Source organism: Silurus aristotelis (assembly GCF_946808225.1).
Source record: "Silurus aristotelis genome assembly, chromosome: 29".
NCBI lineage: Eukaryota > Metazoa > Chordata > Actinopteri > Siluriformes > Siluridae > Silurus > Silurus aristotelis.
Window position 1 is genome coordinate 979867 of NC_139602.1, and position 17846 is coordinate 997712.

Consider the following 17846-nt stretch of genomic DNA (forward strand, 5'->3'; position numbering starts at 1 on the left):
TAATGCATCACGATGTTCAGGAACGGTCTGAGGAACATGTCAGATCTCAATCTGATCAAGCTTCTATGAGATCCAACTTATATTATCTACAGAATCTGCAAACATCTTGGTGACAGGTCCCACACACACTTTTACACACTTTTAATAGACACTATAGAATGATTTTAAAAGTATAAAACAACTGGACGTGTGATTCAGATTAGTAAACCGAGGAGGTGTTAAGTGTTTAGTCATTAATGCTTTATTTGGGTGCTTCTGTAATTCTTTGTATACTGTATAATCATCTCACAAACACACAGACCGGACCAGTGGCCTGCCTGCGATCACAACATTTCACAACACTGACTGAAGCCACACTGTAGAAATCAACAAAGAGGGGAAATAAAACAAGCTGTGGGTCAAATTAGTCATTAAATACAATCATATTATAGCACCAAAAAAAGAATGATTTATGTTGCAGCCTCCCCACACACACTCACACACACACACACACACACAAAACATTGTCTTTGAGTTAAATATATCTCTAAACATCACCGGGCGACTCTGTCTATAGTTGCATTCGTAAACATGAACATTTACACGATGTATTATACAAAATATGACATGGAAAAGTGACGACAAAGTTCAGGAGGACATGAAGATGTTCTCCAACTGTAGGAACTCCAACAGAAATGCCCTTTAATAAGGCTTATACAAACCAGACTGTTACAGAGGCATACCAGCACCAAGGGTGAAGTACGATGCCTTCCTGATTAAAAAACAAAACAAAAGAAAACAGCACCTTTATGATTTTTTTCCCAAACTATTTTACAGTAAGCTGTACATTTAATTCTCCTATCTAAATATTTCAAAAGTCAGGTATGACTCTACAACCAACTGCTTACCCTCTCCTTCTAGTTACAGTATGGTGTACAGTACATGAGCTATGTTCAGTGACATGTAGTAAGGAACATTAAAAGTAACCTGAAACACCTGGAAAAACTTACACTATATGAGCAAAAGTATTGGGACACCTTACTTTGCCACCCATATGTGCTTTTTCTTCATAGCTCGACAAACACAACTGTAACTCCAACTCCATCTTTCTATGCGGAAGCAATGAATTTTTCCTTCACCAGAAGGGAACTTAGGAAACCCAAACCTGTTTCAGCATGACAATGCTCCTGGGCGCAAAACCACCTCAAGATCTGCTTGAGTGGTCTGCTCTAGAGCTCAAACCCTGCTAAACACCTTTGAGATGATTTTTTTCACACCACCCCAGACCTCCTCACCTACATCAGTACCTGACTTTCCCCCTTTATGGCTGAATAGAAATCTCTCACAAACCTCCATAAAATCGAGCGGAACATTTTCCCAGAAGATGGGAAGAGTGGAGCTCATTATAAAAGCAAATGGAGACTAAATGTGGAATGGGATGTTCAAAAAAGATGCACAGAACAGTCTTATGGTAAAGGTGTTCACAAAGTTTTGACCATTCAGTGTATATAAACTCATGGTACGTCTTGTGTGACCTTTTGAAAGAATGTGCCGTCCTGAATTATCGGCCCTCCTACTCAGACAATTAGGGAAAATATGTAAAAGGAACATTATACACAATAATAAAAAATAAAAAAATAATAATAATAATAAAAAAAACAATAAAAAAAAATATATATATATTAATAATGCAAAGCACTTGCCAGGAACTGATGTTTCCATGTCTTGTTTCCCTGGGGTACAGAAATGAGGTAACACGTAAAAAATCCCTTAGTCATTCAGGCATTTTATATATATATATATATATATATATATATATATATATATATATATATATATATATATATATATATATATATATATATATATATATATATACACACATACACACACACACACACTATATTGTCAAAAGTATTGGGACACCTGACCTTTCCTGCCAAATGTGATTCTTCTCCAAACCTGTCTTTGGATGCGGTATAATAAATGTGGCGTTCACATGAACTTAGAAACACAAACCTGTTCCATGTGCACAAAGCCAGCTCCATGAAGATATGGTTTACATGGTTTGGAGAGGAAGATCTCCTGCTATAAAACTCTTATCTCAAACCCTACTGAACACCTTTGAGATGAATGTGAACACTGACTGAACCCAGACCTCCTCAACTCACCTACATCAGTACCTGATTTTACTAACACCCTTGTGGCTAATGTCCGCAGGCACCTAGTGACATATCTAGTAGAGCAGAAGAGTGAGGGAATTATAATGTGGAATCCTATGAACAGGTGTCCACAAACTTTTGGCAATATATAAACATTTTGGCTTTTTGTAACATCAGCGAAAAATACATATAAAATATGCATCTGGATCACTGATCCTGCAGTGCTGTCTTCCGACTGATGACATCATGATGATGGTCCAAATCCCTGGTTACCTCTTGCAGGAGGTTCAGGTTCTACCATAGATAGTTTTAAAGAAACAAAATGTACTTCTGGAACAAAACATCAACACCGAAATGTTTAAAGAATCAAAAGAAAACTCAAAGTGTGCTTCTCAAACGTGCACCTCTTTTTTGAAAACGCTGTGGTCTGAGATGAAGACAGAGGTTTGCATGCATGACCCTCAGGAGGTTAAGAATGTTCCGGTTGAAAAAATAGACCGCGTTACAGGAAGAGATTTTCTACCATAAACGTCGTCAGCATCGATTGTTTTTTTTTTTTTCAGGAACGGTGCTGGTCGTTCTGGAAGGGCGAGGAACGCCTGTGGCTTCGGCTTGATTATATTGTTGTATTTACAAGAAGGAATTGATTTTTCACTTGCGTTTCATTGCCGCAATTTTTCAGCTCTCTGCTGAAAAACAAACAAAAACTCAGACGCTTGAGTCACTTTGCAATAAAAATCAAAGTAAAAAAAAACTATGAAGGCAAAATTAAAAACAAATTATAAAATACAAATTTTTAAAAAACGTACTGAAGGTCAAGTCGGGATTTGGTCGGCATGCTAGCTTCCAAATTTACCAGCTATTAATGCAATACAGTATAAAATTGACACTTTAATAGTAAACAGAGTTGTTTATATGATACTTCCATAATTGGCCAAAAGTGTTGGGACACCTAACTTTTCCATCCACTTGAACTAGGAGATTCAAAGCTATGCACGAAACAAGCTCAATGAAGATCTGCTTTCCATGGGTTGAGTGGAAGTATGTGGAAGATCTAACATATCTGCTATAGAGCTCAAACCCCATTGAACACCTTTTAGGATGATTCTCCCCATTCTCACCTTTTTCCTGAATGAATCTCACACAAATCTCTCCAGAATCTAGTGGAACATCTTCCAAGAGTCGTGGAGCTCATTATAAGAGTGAATGGAGACTAAATGTGGAATGGGATGCTCAAAAAAAATGACATGGCAAGCTTAATGGTCGGGTGTCCAAAAACCTTTGACCTCACGGTCCATATCTTACTATATGCACTATTTTCCAAAGATTGAACATTAGTGTTTTCTGTAATAGATATATCTTACGGAACTTAGGCAGGTAGGTGTGTGTGTGTGTGTGTGTGTGTGTGTGTGTGTGGTTCAGTAAAGAAACTTGCCGTGGGTCCACATGGATTTTGGTCCTTTCAGTTGGACTGGGATTGTGCCGAGATTTCGGGAATTGATGTGTAACTTGTGCAAAGACACACTGAATTTCTTGATTGGTCCACGGTTTGTCTCGGTGCCTGTTTATCGCTGGTTACGGAGATGTTTTGAGCCCTGTTGTGTGTTTGAACGTATTTGAGATGCGCACTGTACAGTAGTATATATATATATATATATATATATATATATATATATATATATATATATATATATGTATACACACACATGATCAAGTCTTGTTTAGCTGCTCTTGGAGAAATTAAATCCAGCGGTCATAGGGAGCTGCAATGTCTCGATTACACCACAAGGTGGCCAAAGATCCATGAATTATGGGAAGTCTAAAGAACCATGTACGGGTCTGGTCCATGACAAATCATGAACAGTCAGTTCAAAAATCTTCATATTGTTATCCAAAAAATGTGTACAAAGAACAAATTATGTCTTGATATTGTGAAGTGGTCCGTCTCCAGGTGAGAGAACGTGTGTGTTTGTGGGATCAATATATACGCATATCTGTACTCAAGTGTGTGTGTGTTGTGGAGGTGTTGAGAAGCATTTAAAACTTGGTCTGTTTTAACTTGTCTATGTGGTAGCAGAGTTTGAGAGCCGGGCCCAACTTGAGTCCAAGGTACTTCATGATCATGTCGCTTTTCAGCAGCAGAAGAGCATCTCCGTCGATCTCCTGCAATACAGGCACACATCCAGCGAATGCTTTCAAATAATTCTTCTTCAGAGTTTCACACATTTTAAAGAAACATTCTTGTGCTAGATCATGAACTAAGGGATGAACATTCATAATCTTAACATAATGGCCTGTGTATGTTCTCCTATGTTCTTCACATATGTTCTTCTATATATCTTGTTTATGAGCTCGCCTAGTTTGAGATGCCACAAAACCGCACTCACATGTTTCCGAAAGAGTTCCACATGTGGACCAAGGGCCTGAGGATCTGCGTCTTTGATAAACCACACCACTTCTTCTACACTCCACCGAGACGGGTCTTTACTTGGAGGTGGCTTCGCCTCGCCTGCCTCTGGAGATGGACTATAGGCTGAACAGAGACAGAAGAAAGACCAAAGCAGAGATTTAGTTTGAAAGATTACGGTCAATCTACCATTCCTACAGTTTAATACAGAAGCTTCTGATCCTCTTACCACTTCTGTTTCCTTCCTGGAATGAACTGGGGCTGGCCGCTGGTCTGCAAATGCCCCCAGAGTAGGCGGCACCAGAGCGGAAGCCGTAGTTGGATTTTGAGGCGATGTACGGTGATGACATCACGCCAAAGGGCGTGTCAGTATGGTCGACAGAGTAGCGCTTGGACTCCATTGGTTCCGAGTGGTAATCATCCACCAAAGAGTCTGCTACACAAGACAAGAAAACATTGCAATTGTCGAGAAACTTGAATTATATTTGTGCTTATAGAGAGAAACTGCCAAGAGTGGAAACAGATTTCGGTTTGCCTCTGAGAACACCTCGTGAGACGTGAGAACACCATCTCAACATCTTACCCAGTGAGTTTCCATTACTGTAATTCATCAGCTCCCTGGAACACCTTTTACTGGACATTTCTCCTACTTATGGCCTTCATTTCTCCTTGCTCTACTCAGGCCATGTCTACGCTAATAAGTTTTTGTTAGAAAAAATGCATATTCTTCTCTTCGTTTTGGTCTTCGGTCCATCTGAGACGGCTCGCACTGTGGATCAAAACGATGACGCATTTTAAATCATTGGCGCGACTTTTCCAAGAGCTGGAAAGTGAATAAACAGCAAGTCGAAGCGTCTTATGTTTTACTCATTAACGTTTTCCGACGTTTCGGTTTCAGCATCTTTTGGGAAACGAGTCAAAATGAAAGTGGAGCGTTTTTAGATTTTTTGTTGACATAGCCTCAGAAACATAAACTTTGATATTCAACATCAACCCCAAGGTAAAAAAAAAAAATTTTTTGGACCTGGTCTTCAGCTGGTCTTCACTTTTTCCAGATCATCCAATTTTATTAATCAAACTCTCTATTCCTGCCTTTCATGCCACCAACGGTTCATATTTCTCTCCAAGTTGTTCTAACCTCCACTTGAACTCTTCTTCCTCTTTGGCTTCTCACAATCTAAAAACCTTTCCACACCCTGTCTCCTTCTTCCCCTCTCGCTGAATCAGCACAGGAAAATAGCAGAAATAACAATTTTGCACTGTTCTCCGTTAATACTGTCAAATTTCGCATTCAACACTGTGACATTCCAGAAGACCCTTCAACTTGACTTCAAACCCTTCACTTCCTTCATTACCTTCTTTCCTGATTTTGCTTAATCTGCCACTCCATCCCTGCTAGCTCCATACCCAGACGCCACAACTATTCTTCTCTTCCTGTTTCTGTCACATTTGTTTTCTTTCTGCACAAAAGATCCTGCAAAAAACTGGATCCCATTTTTAACACAATGCTCCTGCTGCAAAATCGCCTCCTTTTAAAAAAAACTCTATGACAAAAGTTCATCTGATGAAGACCCTCAAAACAGCTGAGATGATTCCCTTCTTGAAGAACTCTGCTCCAGATACCTTAGGCATTAGCAAGATCTCGCTAAGATTCAAACAAGTCTGACTTCAAATGCATTTGGATGCCTTTCAATCATTGGTCCTCATTTCCATCAGCCTTCAACAAAAGAAAACTCACATCACAGCACATTCAAAGACCAAGAGGCTCTTCTGTCTCTTCTACCAAGACATGAGCTTTGCTAATGACACTCAACACATCTTCTTCTTCCCTACCACAGGCACTCAAGGTTCTGCTAAGATCTCAGTGTAAATGATATATGGATGGAATGAAGACATTTGTGCACACCCCCATCATCCCTCAACATACAAGGAAGACACAATGCTCCTCAATTCCAGCACCCAGGTGGTGGGATGAATGTTCCCTGGCTGTTCCAGCTAATAGTATTTTAGCTTTATGCTATTATTAGTCCTTGACCTAATTGACAAGCACATAGATAACCGTTTTTTTTTTTTGTTTTTTTTTATGGAAACACTGTGGAGCATTTGCAGAAGGATGGAAATGTAAATGATGAGCCCTAAACATGTTATTTGTTGAGTCTAATTACATGCATAATGCTCATATTATTGATACTTATTAATAATTTCTAAATACATGTGCAAATGTTCAAAAATCACATAAAAACCAAGAGATATTGTTTGGATCAGTGAGAGAAGTGGGATGGAAAACACAAAGGAGATTAACAGTGAATCTCATTGCACTAATGGATGTTCTGCATCCGTTGTTAAACATGTATGAACACACACACACACACACACACACACACACACACACACACACACACACACACACACACACACACACACACGAGGCTAAACACCTGTGACACTCCCAAGACAACATTCCACTTATAAATCTAATTACTGCCAAGAGGAGGCTTCATTATTATGGGAACATCTCCCCAGAAACCAACATTTATAAAGGAGTTGCATCATCCTGAACCTCATAAATCTCTTCCCCTGCTGTTTCCAAATCCGTTGAGGCCACCACTACATCCACTACATCCATTACAACTGCAGAAAAGAACACTCAAGAGGTGATTATCCCCTTTCTGATAAGCAATTACAAGGGCTCAGGCATGTCAAAAGATCTCCACATGTAAGTATTAAACTGATTTGCAAGGACGACTTGACCCCTGGACCAAGAATTACACTGTTTGCCAAAAAACAATCAAAGAAATTTAAAGTTCCCTCTGTATTTTTGCTTTCGGCAGTTTGTTTTTTCTTAGGTGCTCAGCTGAATAGCCAAATTGAGTTCTCTTGCTTGCCGAAGAGCTACGCCATCAATTAGATGCGCAGAATCGGCCAAAAAACAGCTAACACCGTCCACCTAGAGCCAACTGTGCTGGACACACTGCAAAAACTAAAGCCAAGGTTTGTTTGTGGTGTGTTTCTCATGAGCTCTCATGGAGTTTTGTGCTTGCCATTGCTGCCACTGGATCACTCGTCAAAGAGAAACGTATCAGGACTAATATAGATGCAAAAATGTATATTCTGGTGGCCAAAACAGAAAAATATCCGCACTAAACTCACTCGACTTGGATTGTCCGTCTGAATGCTTGTCTGTGTGGGCCGAGGAAGAAGAGGATGAAGGCGAGGATGAAGGTGCGATTGGCTGATCGCTGAACAGGTTCTCACACAGAAGGCTCCGGCAGAGCTTTTTTAGGAAGCGAAGGACGTAACCGACACTGTTCACCACCGGCAGACTCAGAAGGTGCTGCTTGCCGTCAAAGGTGGCTACAGGGACGACACAGAAAGACGAAAGTTACCAAAATTGCACACGAGATTTTAACCCTAGAAACCTGCACATGTGCAGTAGGCGGAGCTTGTCCGAAACAAAGGCGTGTGTCTCAGTTGAGCCTGACATTTTGCAAACAGAGGGTATTTGAGCTCGCCATTAGCGCTGCCTTCGCATGCCAGTGTGTGTGTGAATGTGTGTAACCTGATATCTTCTCTCCTCCATAGCCCTGTGTGAGCAGCGTGAAGACCGTTTTCTGCTGGTAAGCGCTATCGATGCAACCCTGCACGGCCTGCTGCAGCACCACGGACGGCCGTGCTGGGCCTAGGTGATCGGGAAGTTGCATGACTTTCTGTCGGTCCAGGTTAGGGCCGGTGTTCACCTGTTTGTTCACGTAGATACACACTAGACAGAGAGAGAAAAATATTGCATTAGTAGAAGCAATGGTGGCCAATCAGGGCCTTTTTTATCCATAAATATTAAATTGTTGCCAACAGTCTAATGTAAGATGTGCTTCAATGTGTGTCTGTCTACACTGTTATTTTATCCAATCAGATTTCAGAAATCACATCACATGTTGCCAGGGTCTGCTTTTTTTTGTTGTTGTGCAAAATCAGATTGCGACTTGCTGACTCCGAGGCCCTCTAGCAGGCGCCCAATAACCTCTGCATTTTCAAGTCATTTGATTGGATGCACCAGTCAGAGCATGCAAAACGAATCTGTAGCAAACTGCACTAGCTCAAATGTAATCATGTGTATTTAATAACTGTTTTGTTTTTGTTTTTTTTATTTCACAATGACTGACAGAGGAGAAGAAAACGATTCGTTCGCACTTTTTTTTTCACGAGTTTCAACCGTTTATACTTTTGTGTTATCTTTCCGGCACAAAAACACACAACTTGCCTTCATTTCAAATCTCCAGGAAAACCATAAAAAGCATGAAAAAATGCACGAGGTGATTTGAGGAGGTGAATATCGATGCTTCTGCTGGAGATGATGTGTGTGGAGGTGCAGTTGTGGCTCCAGTGAAAGGAGACGTGTTGTATTGTGATCATTGGGTTTCTTGCTTTAGTGATGAATTGATTCTCACTGTATGAGATCCTGAGTGTGATGCTGCGCTCTGTTCTACTGCACTTCTCTATAATACTGATGTTTTCTATTCTGATGGGATTAAGAGGTGGATTGGTTCAGGTAGAACATCACTGAAGGACTGGGGGTGAAACACACATACTGCTACTAACTAGTAATTATTTTATAGCACACACTTATAGTTCAACAGTGCAGTCAAAGTGAAATAATATATTCCTAAAAGCCTCCACCAGCCCTACAGGAGCCTTCAGTGGCGTCTTTATGCTGCATCAGCCGGCGACGTCCTCCTGTGGATAGCGATTAGGCGAATCACCGATGGAGCCAGACAAAGCAATAAACACTCCGAATGAGCGTCTCCAAATACACAGGATGATGATCTAATGGCAGAGAAGTCATGTTTGGCTACAAAGCGTCTCAATATGAAAGTGGGGGGGGTTGAGTTAATGGAAGAACAAGCCTCAAAGAGTGTGTGCAGGAATCCCCCAATCACTCAGCATCCCTCTTTTTACACACACACACACACACACACACACACACACACACACACACACACACACACACACACACACACACACACACACACACACACATTCCGCCCCACTTGTCTGTGCCGCATCGCTGCTTTCATGAGACATGCTCTGGGATTTCCTTTGGCATCTGTCAGACAAACGGCCAGACGGCACACACACACACACACACACACACACACACACACACACACACACACACACACTTGTACAGTAATAAAAACTCTTCCACAAGCCATTGCTTACTAATTCTATGAATTTTATAAATGGATAAAGCTTTCAGGCTTTCTTTTTGTCAAAATTATTGGCGCCCTTTATTTTTTTATTTTTTTATTTATTTTTTGGGAGCTTGTAAATGTTTTAATAAGGTTTAAAATTGTGTCCAATGCGAATAAAAAAATAAATAAATGTTTTCATCATACCCTTAATAATTATTTTGGATTTAATCGAATCGTTTTATTTCTACAAAGAATTCAACAAAGATCACAGGGAATTTAGTGTATAACGACCCGACAAAAACGAAATACAAACCGTATGTCATCATTTTCAAAAGATGAAGATTAAACATACAGAAATGAAATAAACTAAAATGATAATAAGACTAAAACCGGCAATCATCAAATCAAATGACAACTGGAGCAGCTGGAGATGAGCCTATTCGGAAAATCGATTTGTGACGCCCAAATCAGGCTGAAAAAAGTGTTACACTGGCTCTCTGCTCCGGTCAGACACCTGATATATTAAAACCACGTTTCCTTTAAGCCTGAGATCAACGGGTGTTCAATTCGAGTTCTGGAGTCATAAGTCGTAAAATGGTACTGCTGTAGGTGAGGGAGAGGTGAGGAGGCCTGGGGTGGTGTTCACATTCATCCCAAAGGTGTTCAATAGGGTTTGAGCTCTTCCACATACATTTAACCCATGAAAAGAAGATCTTCATTGGTCTCCTGGTTCAAATGAAGAGATAATTTCATGCTACAACATCCAAAGACGTCCGATACAATTGGGTTCCTCCAAATTTGTTAGAAAAGTTTGGAAAAGAAGCAACATATGGGTGGAAAAGTCAGGTTTCCCAATATTTTTGTCCATGCTCTTGTCCATGCTAGAGTTCACTCAGAACCAGATCAAGTCTGGAAAACAGATGCTTGGGTGCACCATACAAATCCAGTACAGTGTAAAAGGCAGGATTTGATCGTGTGTGATGGAGATCCAGGAATGTGGTGTGATTATTGCAGTTATAAGACCTGATTTATACCGTGGATGTGGGTTAATATCTTAATTAGCAACGACTGGAATGTGTAAATGAATCGAATGATTAATTAGGAGATAAAGGCTTTAAAATCGGCAATGCCCTCAGAGACAGTCAAGACTATTAACCTTTAAAATAATAATTATGCCCACTCACACACTCTGTATCTCACTGTGATATTTTCTCTTTCGTAGAGGTCACGACCTCTAAGATAATGAGTATGTGTATGTGTTAAAAAAAAATCCTAACCACGATCAGACTTTTCTAAAATCGTGCCATTAATAAAATGAGAACAAGGATGAATGAAGTCTTGCCATCGCTATGGTTGAGCCAAGTTCACCGAATTACGTATGAAAATTATGTTATCAGGGAAATATTGTTAGGCGGGAGTGAACGAGGCGGAAGCGGAGTGACCAGCAAACAGAGTTTAATGAAAAACACTGACGGAGAACGAACACACAGAGTCCAACTGAGACAATAACGGACGCTGGAGTGGGGTGTGTGAAGTGCTTATGTGCTGTGTGTGTGTGTAACGAGGGACAGGTGTGTGGAATCAGTATGATGGCGAGGAGCTCCGGATGGGCGGGGCACGCACATGAGAAGAAGCAGGGTGCTCCCTGACAAATATTTCCTTCTGCCTACAAATCATTTAGGTCTGACTGAAAACACACATCTGTACTGCACTTCTTTTCATCACTGCACATCTGTACTGCACTTCACTACATCACTGCAAATCTATACTGCACTTCACTACATCACTGCACATCTGTACTGCACTTCACTACATCGCTGCACATCTGTAGTGCACTTCACTACATCGCTGCACATCTGTACTGCACTTCACTATATCAATGCACATCTGTACTGCACTTCAATACATCCCTGCACATCTGTACTGCAATTCACTACATCGCTGCACATCTGTACTGCACTTCACTACATCGCTGCACATCTGTACTGCACTTCACTACATCGCTGCACATCTGTACTGCACTTCACTACATCAATGCACATCTGTACTGCACTTCACTACATCGCTGCACATCTGTACTGCACTTCACTATATCAATGCACATCTGTACTGCACTTCAATACATCCCTGCACATCTGTACTGCAATTCACTACATCGCTGCACATCTGTACTGCACTTCACTACATCGCTGCACATCTGTACTGCACTTCACTACATCAATGCACATCTGTACTGCACTTCACTACATCGCTGCACATCTGTATTGCACTTCACTACATCGCTGCACATCTGTATTGCACTTCACTACATTGCTGCACATCTGTACTGCACTTCACTACATCGCTGCACATCTGTACTGCACTTCAATACATCCCTGCACATCTGTACTGCAATTCACTACATCGCTGCACATCTGTACTGCACTTCACTACATCACTGCACATCTCCACTGCACTTCACTACATCGCTGCACATCTGTAATGCACTTAACCACATCGCTGCACATCTGTAATGCACTTTACAACATGTGTGTTACCTGTGAGGACCTCTGGTGTGGCAGAATGTGGAACAGTAGCAGCATCTTGAGGGATGGAGCTCATGTCTGGTTCTGGAGTGCTGCTGGGAGGTGAGATAGCCAGCGGAGTCATCGCCAACCTGGATTTCAGCTACACACACACACACACACACACACACACAGACACACACACACACACACACACAATACCTTAGTGATCTTTACATAGACCAATATACCAACATACATATACAATTTTGGACCTTCACTTTTTGGTAACAGTTTGGAGAAGAAACACATATGGTGTTGCAATACTTTCGAACATCCAGTAGATGTAGATAATAAGTGCAGATTTAAAGCTGTAATGAGTAAGCCTGAGAAGATGCCATAGAAAAATCTTCAAGAGGAACCTTAAGAGGAACCCTGAAAAAAAACTTGAGAGGAACCTTGAAAAGAACCTTGAAAGAAACCTTGAGTGGAAACTTGAGAGGAACCTTTTGAGGAACCTTTGGAGGAACCTTTGGAGGAACCTTAAAAAATACCTTGAAAGAAACCCTGAGAGAAACCCCTACCAGTAAACACATTTAGAAGAATAAGAACTTAAAATGGTTTAAAAATATAGAAAATTCTTTCTTCACACACACACACACACACACACACACACACACACACACACACACACACACACACACACCATCATCATAACAAAGGTATGTCTCTTATTTCCTCTCTTTAGACTCAAAAGATCTGCAGTAGTAGTATGAGGCTGGCAGACATAGCTAAAAATATCTCACTCTAGAGCACAGACTGCAGATACATCAGTCACTGTGAAACCACACACACACACACACACACACACACACACACACACACACACACACACTCACACACACTCACACACCTCCCTTCCTTTCAATCTCGAGTGTTTCATTAGATGCGTCTGAAAAAGGGAAAATGGGTCACAAATATACGAACCATACTGTATATCAAAACCTCTTCATCTGATTCTAAATGAATTATAGCTACTCAACCCATACACACACACACACACACACACACACACACACACACACACACACACACACACACACACACACACACACACACTCAGGCTGACCTTGAATCCAGGCTTCCTCCCTCTCTTCTTAGGCACTTTGATGGGAGGGAGGGATTCTGGGTAGCGACCCTGATATTCCGGATGCCTTTTGAGCGGCGGCCGTCCCCTCTTGCGACCTGGAATCTTTCCGGATGGGGGTGGGAGAAAGGACGGGCTTATTGCCCCAGGTGACTGCATGTCTCCGCCCCCTGTCTGTCCAGATGCTGCTGTAGGAATACTCATCAGACCTGCAACCAAGTGGAGAAAAGAGAGCTTAAGAGGGGATGGACGCATGGACAAATCCACATTCTGAGCTTCGGCAAAAAAAACGGATTCACGCCGTCTTAGCACATTGAACCCAGTGCATAACACGAGCAATAACACTGTAATTCAGCATCAGCAGCAGGTTTATCAACAAGCACCACCATCAGCACCTTTGTCAGTTACAACATAAGTACCACTATTTACATCACTGCCAGCAGGATTGCCATCAACCTCATCAGCACCACGATTAAAACAATTATCATCACCTTCATCAGCATCTTCATCAGTACTACTATTAACACCACCAACAGCATCGCCATCAACCTCATCAGCACCACCAACAGCACCACCATTAGCCTCATCATCAGTACCATGATCAAAACAATTATCAGCACCATCATCAGCACCTTCATCCATACCAACATCAGTACTACTATTAACACCACCACCACCAGCATCGCCATTAACCTCATCAGCACCTCCATCAGCCTCATCATCAGCACCATGATCAAAACAATTATCATTACCTTCATCAGCACCTTCATCCGTACCAACATCAGTACTACTATTAACACCACCACCACCAACAGCATCGCCATCAACTTCATCAGCACCTCCATCAGCACCACCATCAGCACCACGATTAAAACAATTATCATCACCTCCATCAGCACCATCATCAGCACCTTCATTAGTACTACTATTAACACCACCACCACCAACAGCATTGCCATCAACCTCATCAGCACCTCCAACAGCACCACCATCAGCCTCATCATCAGCACCATCATCTGCACTTTCCTCAGCACCACCGCTATCACCACCACCAGCATCATGATAAAAACAATTATCACCTTCATCAACCCCACTATGAGTACCACCATCAGTAGCACCACCAGCCTCACCACAAATACCATCATCAGCTCCATTATCAGTTCCACCACCATCGCTACTCCGCCCAATTAATCTCAGATCAACTTTTACACAAAACACAAAATCAAGCCAGAAAAAAAACCTAAAAAAGTCTGATAGTCATGTAAAATTCTGTATTTCCACACATTCAGAACATCACACACCTGAAACTGTTCCTTCTACAGAACTAAGCGCTCATGTGATCCAGGATGATGCGTATCCAATCAAACCATAAACAAACTGGAAGCAGAAATACTACGGCATCTAGAAGCCACATAAAGCATCTCTCACACACACACACACACACACACACACACACACACACACACACACACACACACACACACTCTCATCCCCTTCCCCCATCCTTCACTTGTTTCCACCCCTCCCCCTCCAGCTGCGGGGCCTGGCCTCCGGATTCCTGATGGACGGCTTCCCTCTCTCTCTCTCTCTCTCTCTCTCTCTCTCTCTCTCTCTCTCTCTCTCTCTCTCTGTTTCTCCTCGCTCCTTAAATCTCTCTTTCCATCGCTCAGAAATTCCTCATGTAGGGACAAACAAAAGTGCCAAGACTTTTTAGGATATAAAAAAATAAGAATTTTTTTATCTGATGAATCACATGAAACACTTTCAAATCACAATTAAAAGAAGAAGAAGAAGAAGAAGAAGACAGAGAATCCCTTCGTTATGCAATCGCTCTTTCGTACTGATTTCTATCCAAATGTCTCGCTGAATAAATGCTGAGTTGATCAAAGCACTGGGTTCATACATACATTTATACATCCTGTATAAATATATCTAAAATATATTGGGGGTGGGGGGGTGTCAGTGAATTAAAAAAAAAAAACAAATAAAAAAGACCACAACATTGTACAGAAAAGTTAAAAAATGTTAATAAAATAATAATAAAAACTACGATATATATCAAATAAAATAATGTTATTGAATGCCTGTGCAAGTTGACTAACAAATAAATAAATGAATGAATAAATGAATAAATAAATAAATAAATAAATAAATAAATAGATAAATAAATAAATAAATAAACAATTAATGCATAATTACAAAAAGTGTACATAAAACCTGAATTATGTATATATTAAAATTTATATATAAAATGAATCAATCAATCAATCAATCAATCAATCAATTAATCAATCAATCAATTAATCAATCACACCCAGGTCAGAATACAATAAAGTATATATATATATTCACCTGCGCGTCATTTCCATGTCACCGTTCACACCACGACAGCACCGATTAATTAATGATTTCCAATCACGATTAATCGTTTGGATTAAACGATAAATAAATAAAAAAATAAATAAACAAATCGCAGCAAAACCCTGAAGCGCATGCGGAGATGTCATGCATATGCACAAAGCGAATAAAAATAGCGCGTCAAAAGGGAAAAACGGTGTGTGTGTGTGTGTGTGTGTGAGAGCAGTGTGACGCGATTCCCTTCCTTCCTCCGTAAAAAAATATATATATTACACACAACAATAATGTATATATATATATATAATTGTTGGATATTTGGAGACGCACGTACCAGGCAGTGAATGTCAGAGCGCGGTCCTGTCGGCATGTACAACCGCGAAACCGAACATCAAACAAATAATCAGAAAAAAAATAGAATAAAAAAAGCAGATCCTTTGATCCCTGCGTCCTTCCGTGCCGACTGGCCTCGATTCCGCTCCCGAACCGCGCACAGGCTCCGACACCGCCGGCTGGGGCTGGTGCGCGCTCCCGACCGTGCGCAGGTTCCGACACTGCCGGCAGAGGTGCGCGTTCTCGAACCGCGCTCTGGTTCCGAAACTGCTGACTGCTGCGCGTTCCCGACCGACCTCAGGTTTTCATACTGCCTGGTACTACTGCGCTTCTGACCGAGCTCATGTTCCGACACCGCTGTATGCTGCTGCACGTTCACGAACCGCGCACTCAGGTTCCGACACCGCCGGCTGCTGCTGCTGATTCTGCGCGCTCCCCCGTGCACCGAGATCCGGAAAATCGTTGCTTCCGTGTCTCCCGTTGCGCGCTCCCGACTCCTCCGTTACGCGCCTCAAACTACTGTCCCTCTTTTTCTTTTTTCTTTTTTTTTTTTTTTTATTTCTTTCTTTTTTATTTATTTATTTTTGGTAGTCATGGCAACTAGGCTCCTAACATCCTTCCACCGAGCTCCAATGCAATCCAGCCCCCTGGATATACATCAACACGACCAAAAATAAATCAAGAAATAAAACGTTAAGTAAATTTTTTTTATTAAAATAAAAATAGCAAATGTTTTCCAGTATGAGTCTGAAATTATCTCCAGAATGTTTCATCTTCACAATGTTCTTCATGTCTTCATGTGTCTTCATCTGCACAAAGCTATGAAGACATGGAGTGTTGGTCTTAAGGTTGCACTAGAAGAACTCGAGTGCTCTACACATGCAGAGCCCTGACCCCCCTATCCTTCTCACACCTAACCTGACCTCCTCCAACATCAGCACCTGATCTCACATAATGTTCGGCCCCCAAATGTAGTGGAAATCCTCCTATTATAATACATAAGAGGAAATAAATAATGAGATGTTCAACAAAGGTGTGATGGTCAGGGGTGCACATACTTCTGGTAATTTATTATTATTTTTTTAATGAAAGAAAATACAGGAGAGGATATTTATTATATTTTCATAAAGTGATGTGATCATACATAAATAAAATAAAAATATCCAACTTAAAATCTGGAGCGGTTTGTAAAATAAAATTAAAAAAACAATATAACAATAAATATTTATATGTATATTTGCATATTATTTTAAATACAACCAAACAAATAAATTAATACAAAACTGAAAAATAAAATGCAAATACAATAAAAAAGTTAAATATAACTAAAATGCAATAAAAAAATAAATTAAATAAAATAGCAAAATAAAATAAAATTGAAATACAAATAAAAAAGTGAAAAAATATCAAAATTAAATATTAATAAAATGTAATCAAATATAAATCAAATAATAAAATAAAATAAAAAAAACTGCAAATATAAATAAAATTTAATAACAAAAGGAAATTAAATACAAATAAAATAATATGTGAAGACAAAAATCGTGTCCCCTTGTAAATTCGATATATATATATATTCTAATAATTACGCCTTATGGAAAGATATTGATGGTGCACCACACGGGGGTGACCTGGATTAAGACAGCGTGCAGCAGTAAAAGGTTAGAGACGTGAACACGCTAAAACCCAGCTGACCTGCCCTCAAGTCGTTCTGTACTTATCCCCAGATTAATCCCACACACTGGAGAGCAGCTGGTGGTAAATACCAAC

The 17846-nt window shown here is 40.6% G+C and overlaps 1 protein-coding gene across 8 annotated transcripts in view; it reads right to left on the reverse strand.

Moving 5' to 3' along the window:
* Positions 1-218: 218 nt before the first annotated feature.
* scml4 (Scm polycomb group protein like 4) overlaps positions 219-17846 on the reverse strand; it is a 23424-nt gene continuing 5796 nt past the window's right edge. For 2 of the 8 annotated variants that reach the window (XM_083535728.1, XM_083535730.1), the window contains 7 exons: positions 13371-13597; positions 12275-12404; positions 8108-8308; positions 7699-7902; positions 4778-4984; positions 4529-4674; positions 219-4304 (listed from right to left, as the gene is read on the reverse strand). In XM_083535728.1, the coding sequence (XP_083391854.1) occupies positions 4179-4304; positions 4529-4674; positions 4778-4984; positions 7699-7902; positions 8108-8308; positions 12275-12404; positions 13371-13592 (1236 nt within the window). In that variant the 5' untranslated portion in view covers positions 13593-13597 and the 3' untranslated portion in view covers positions 219-4178. Of the gene's footprint in view, positions 4305-4528; positions 4675-4777; positions 4985-7698; positions 7903-8107; positions 8309-12274; positions 12405-13370; positions 13598-16077; positions 16761-17846 lie in introns of those variants that run through there. The other 6 variants (XR_014532535.1, XR_014532536.1, XR_014532534.1 and 3 more) reach the window with 6 other exon arrangements.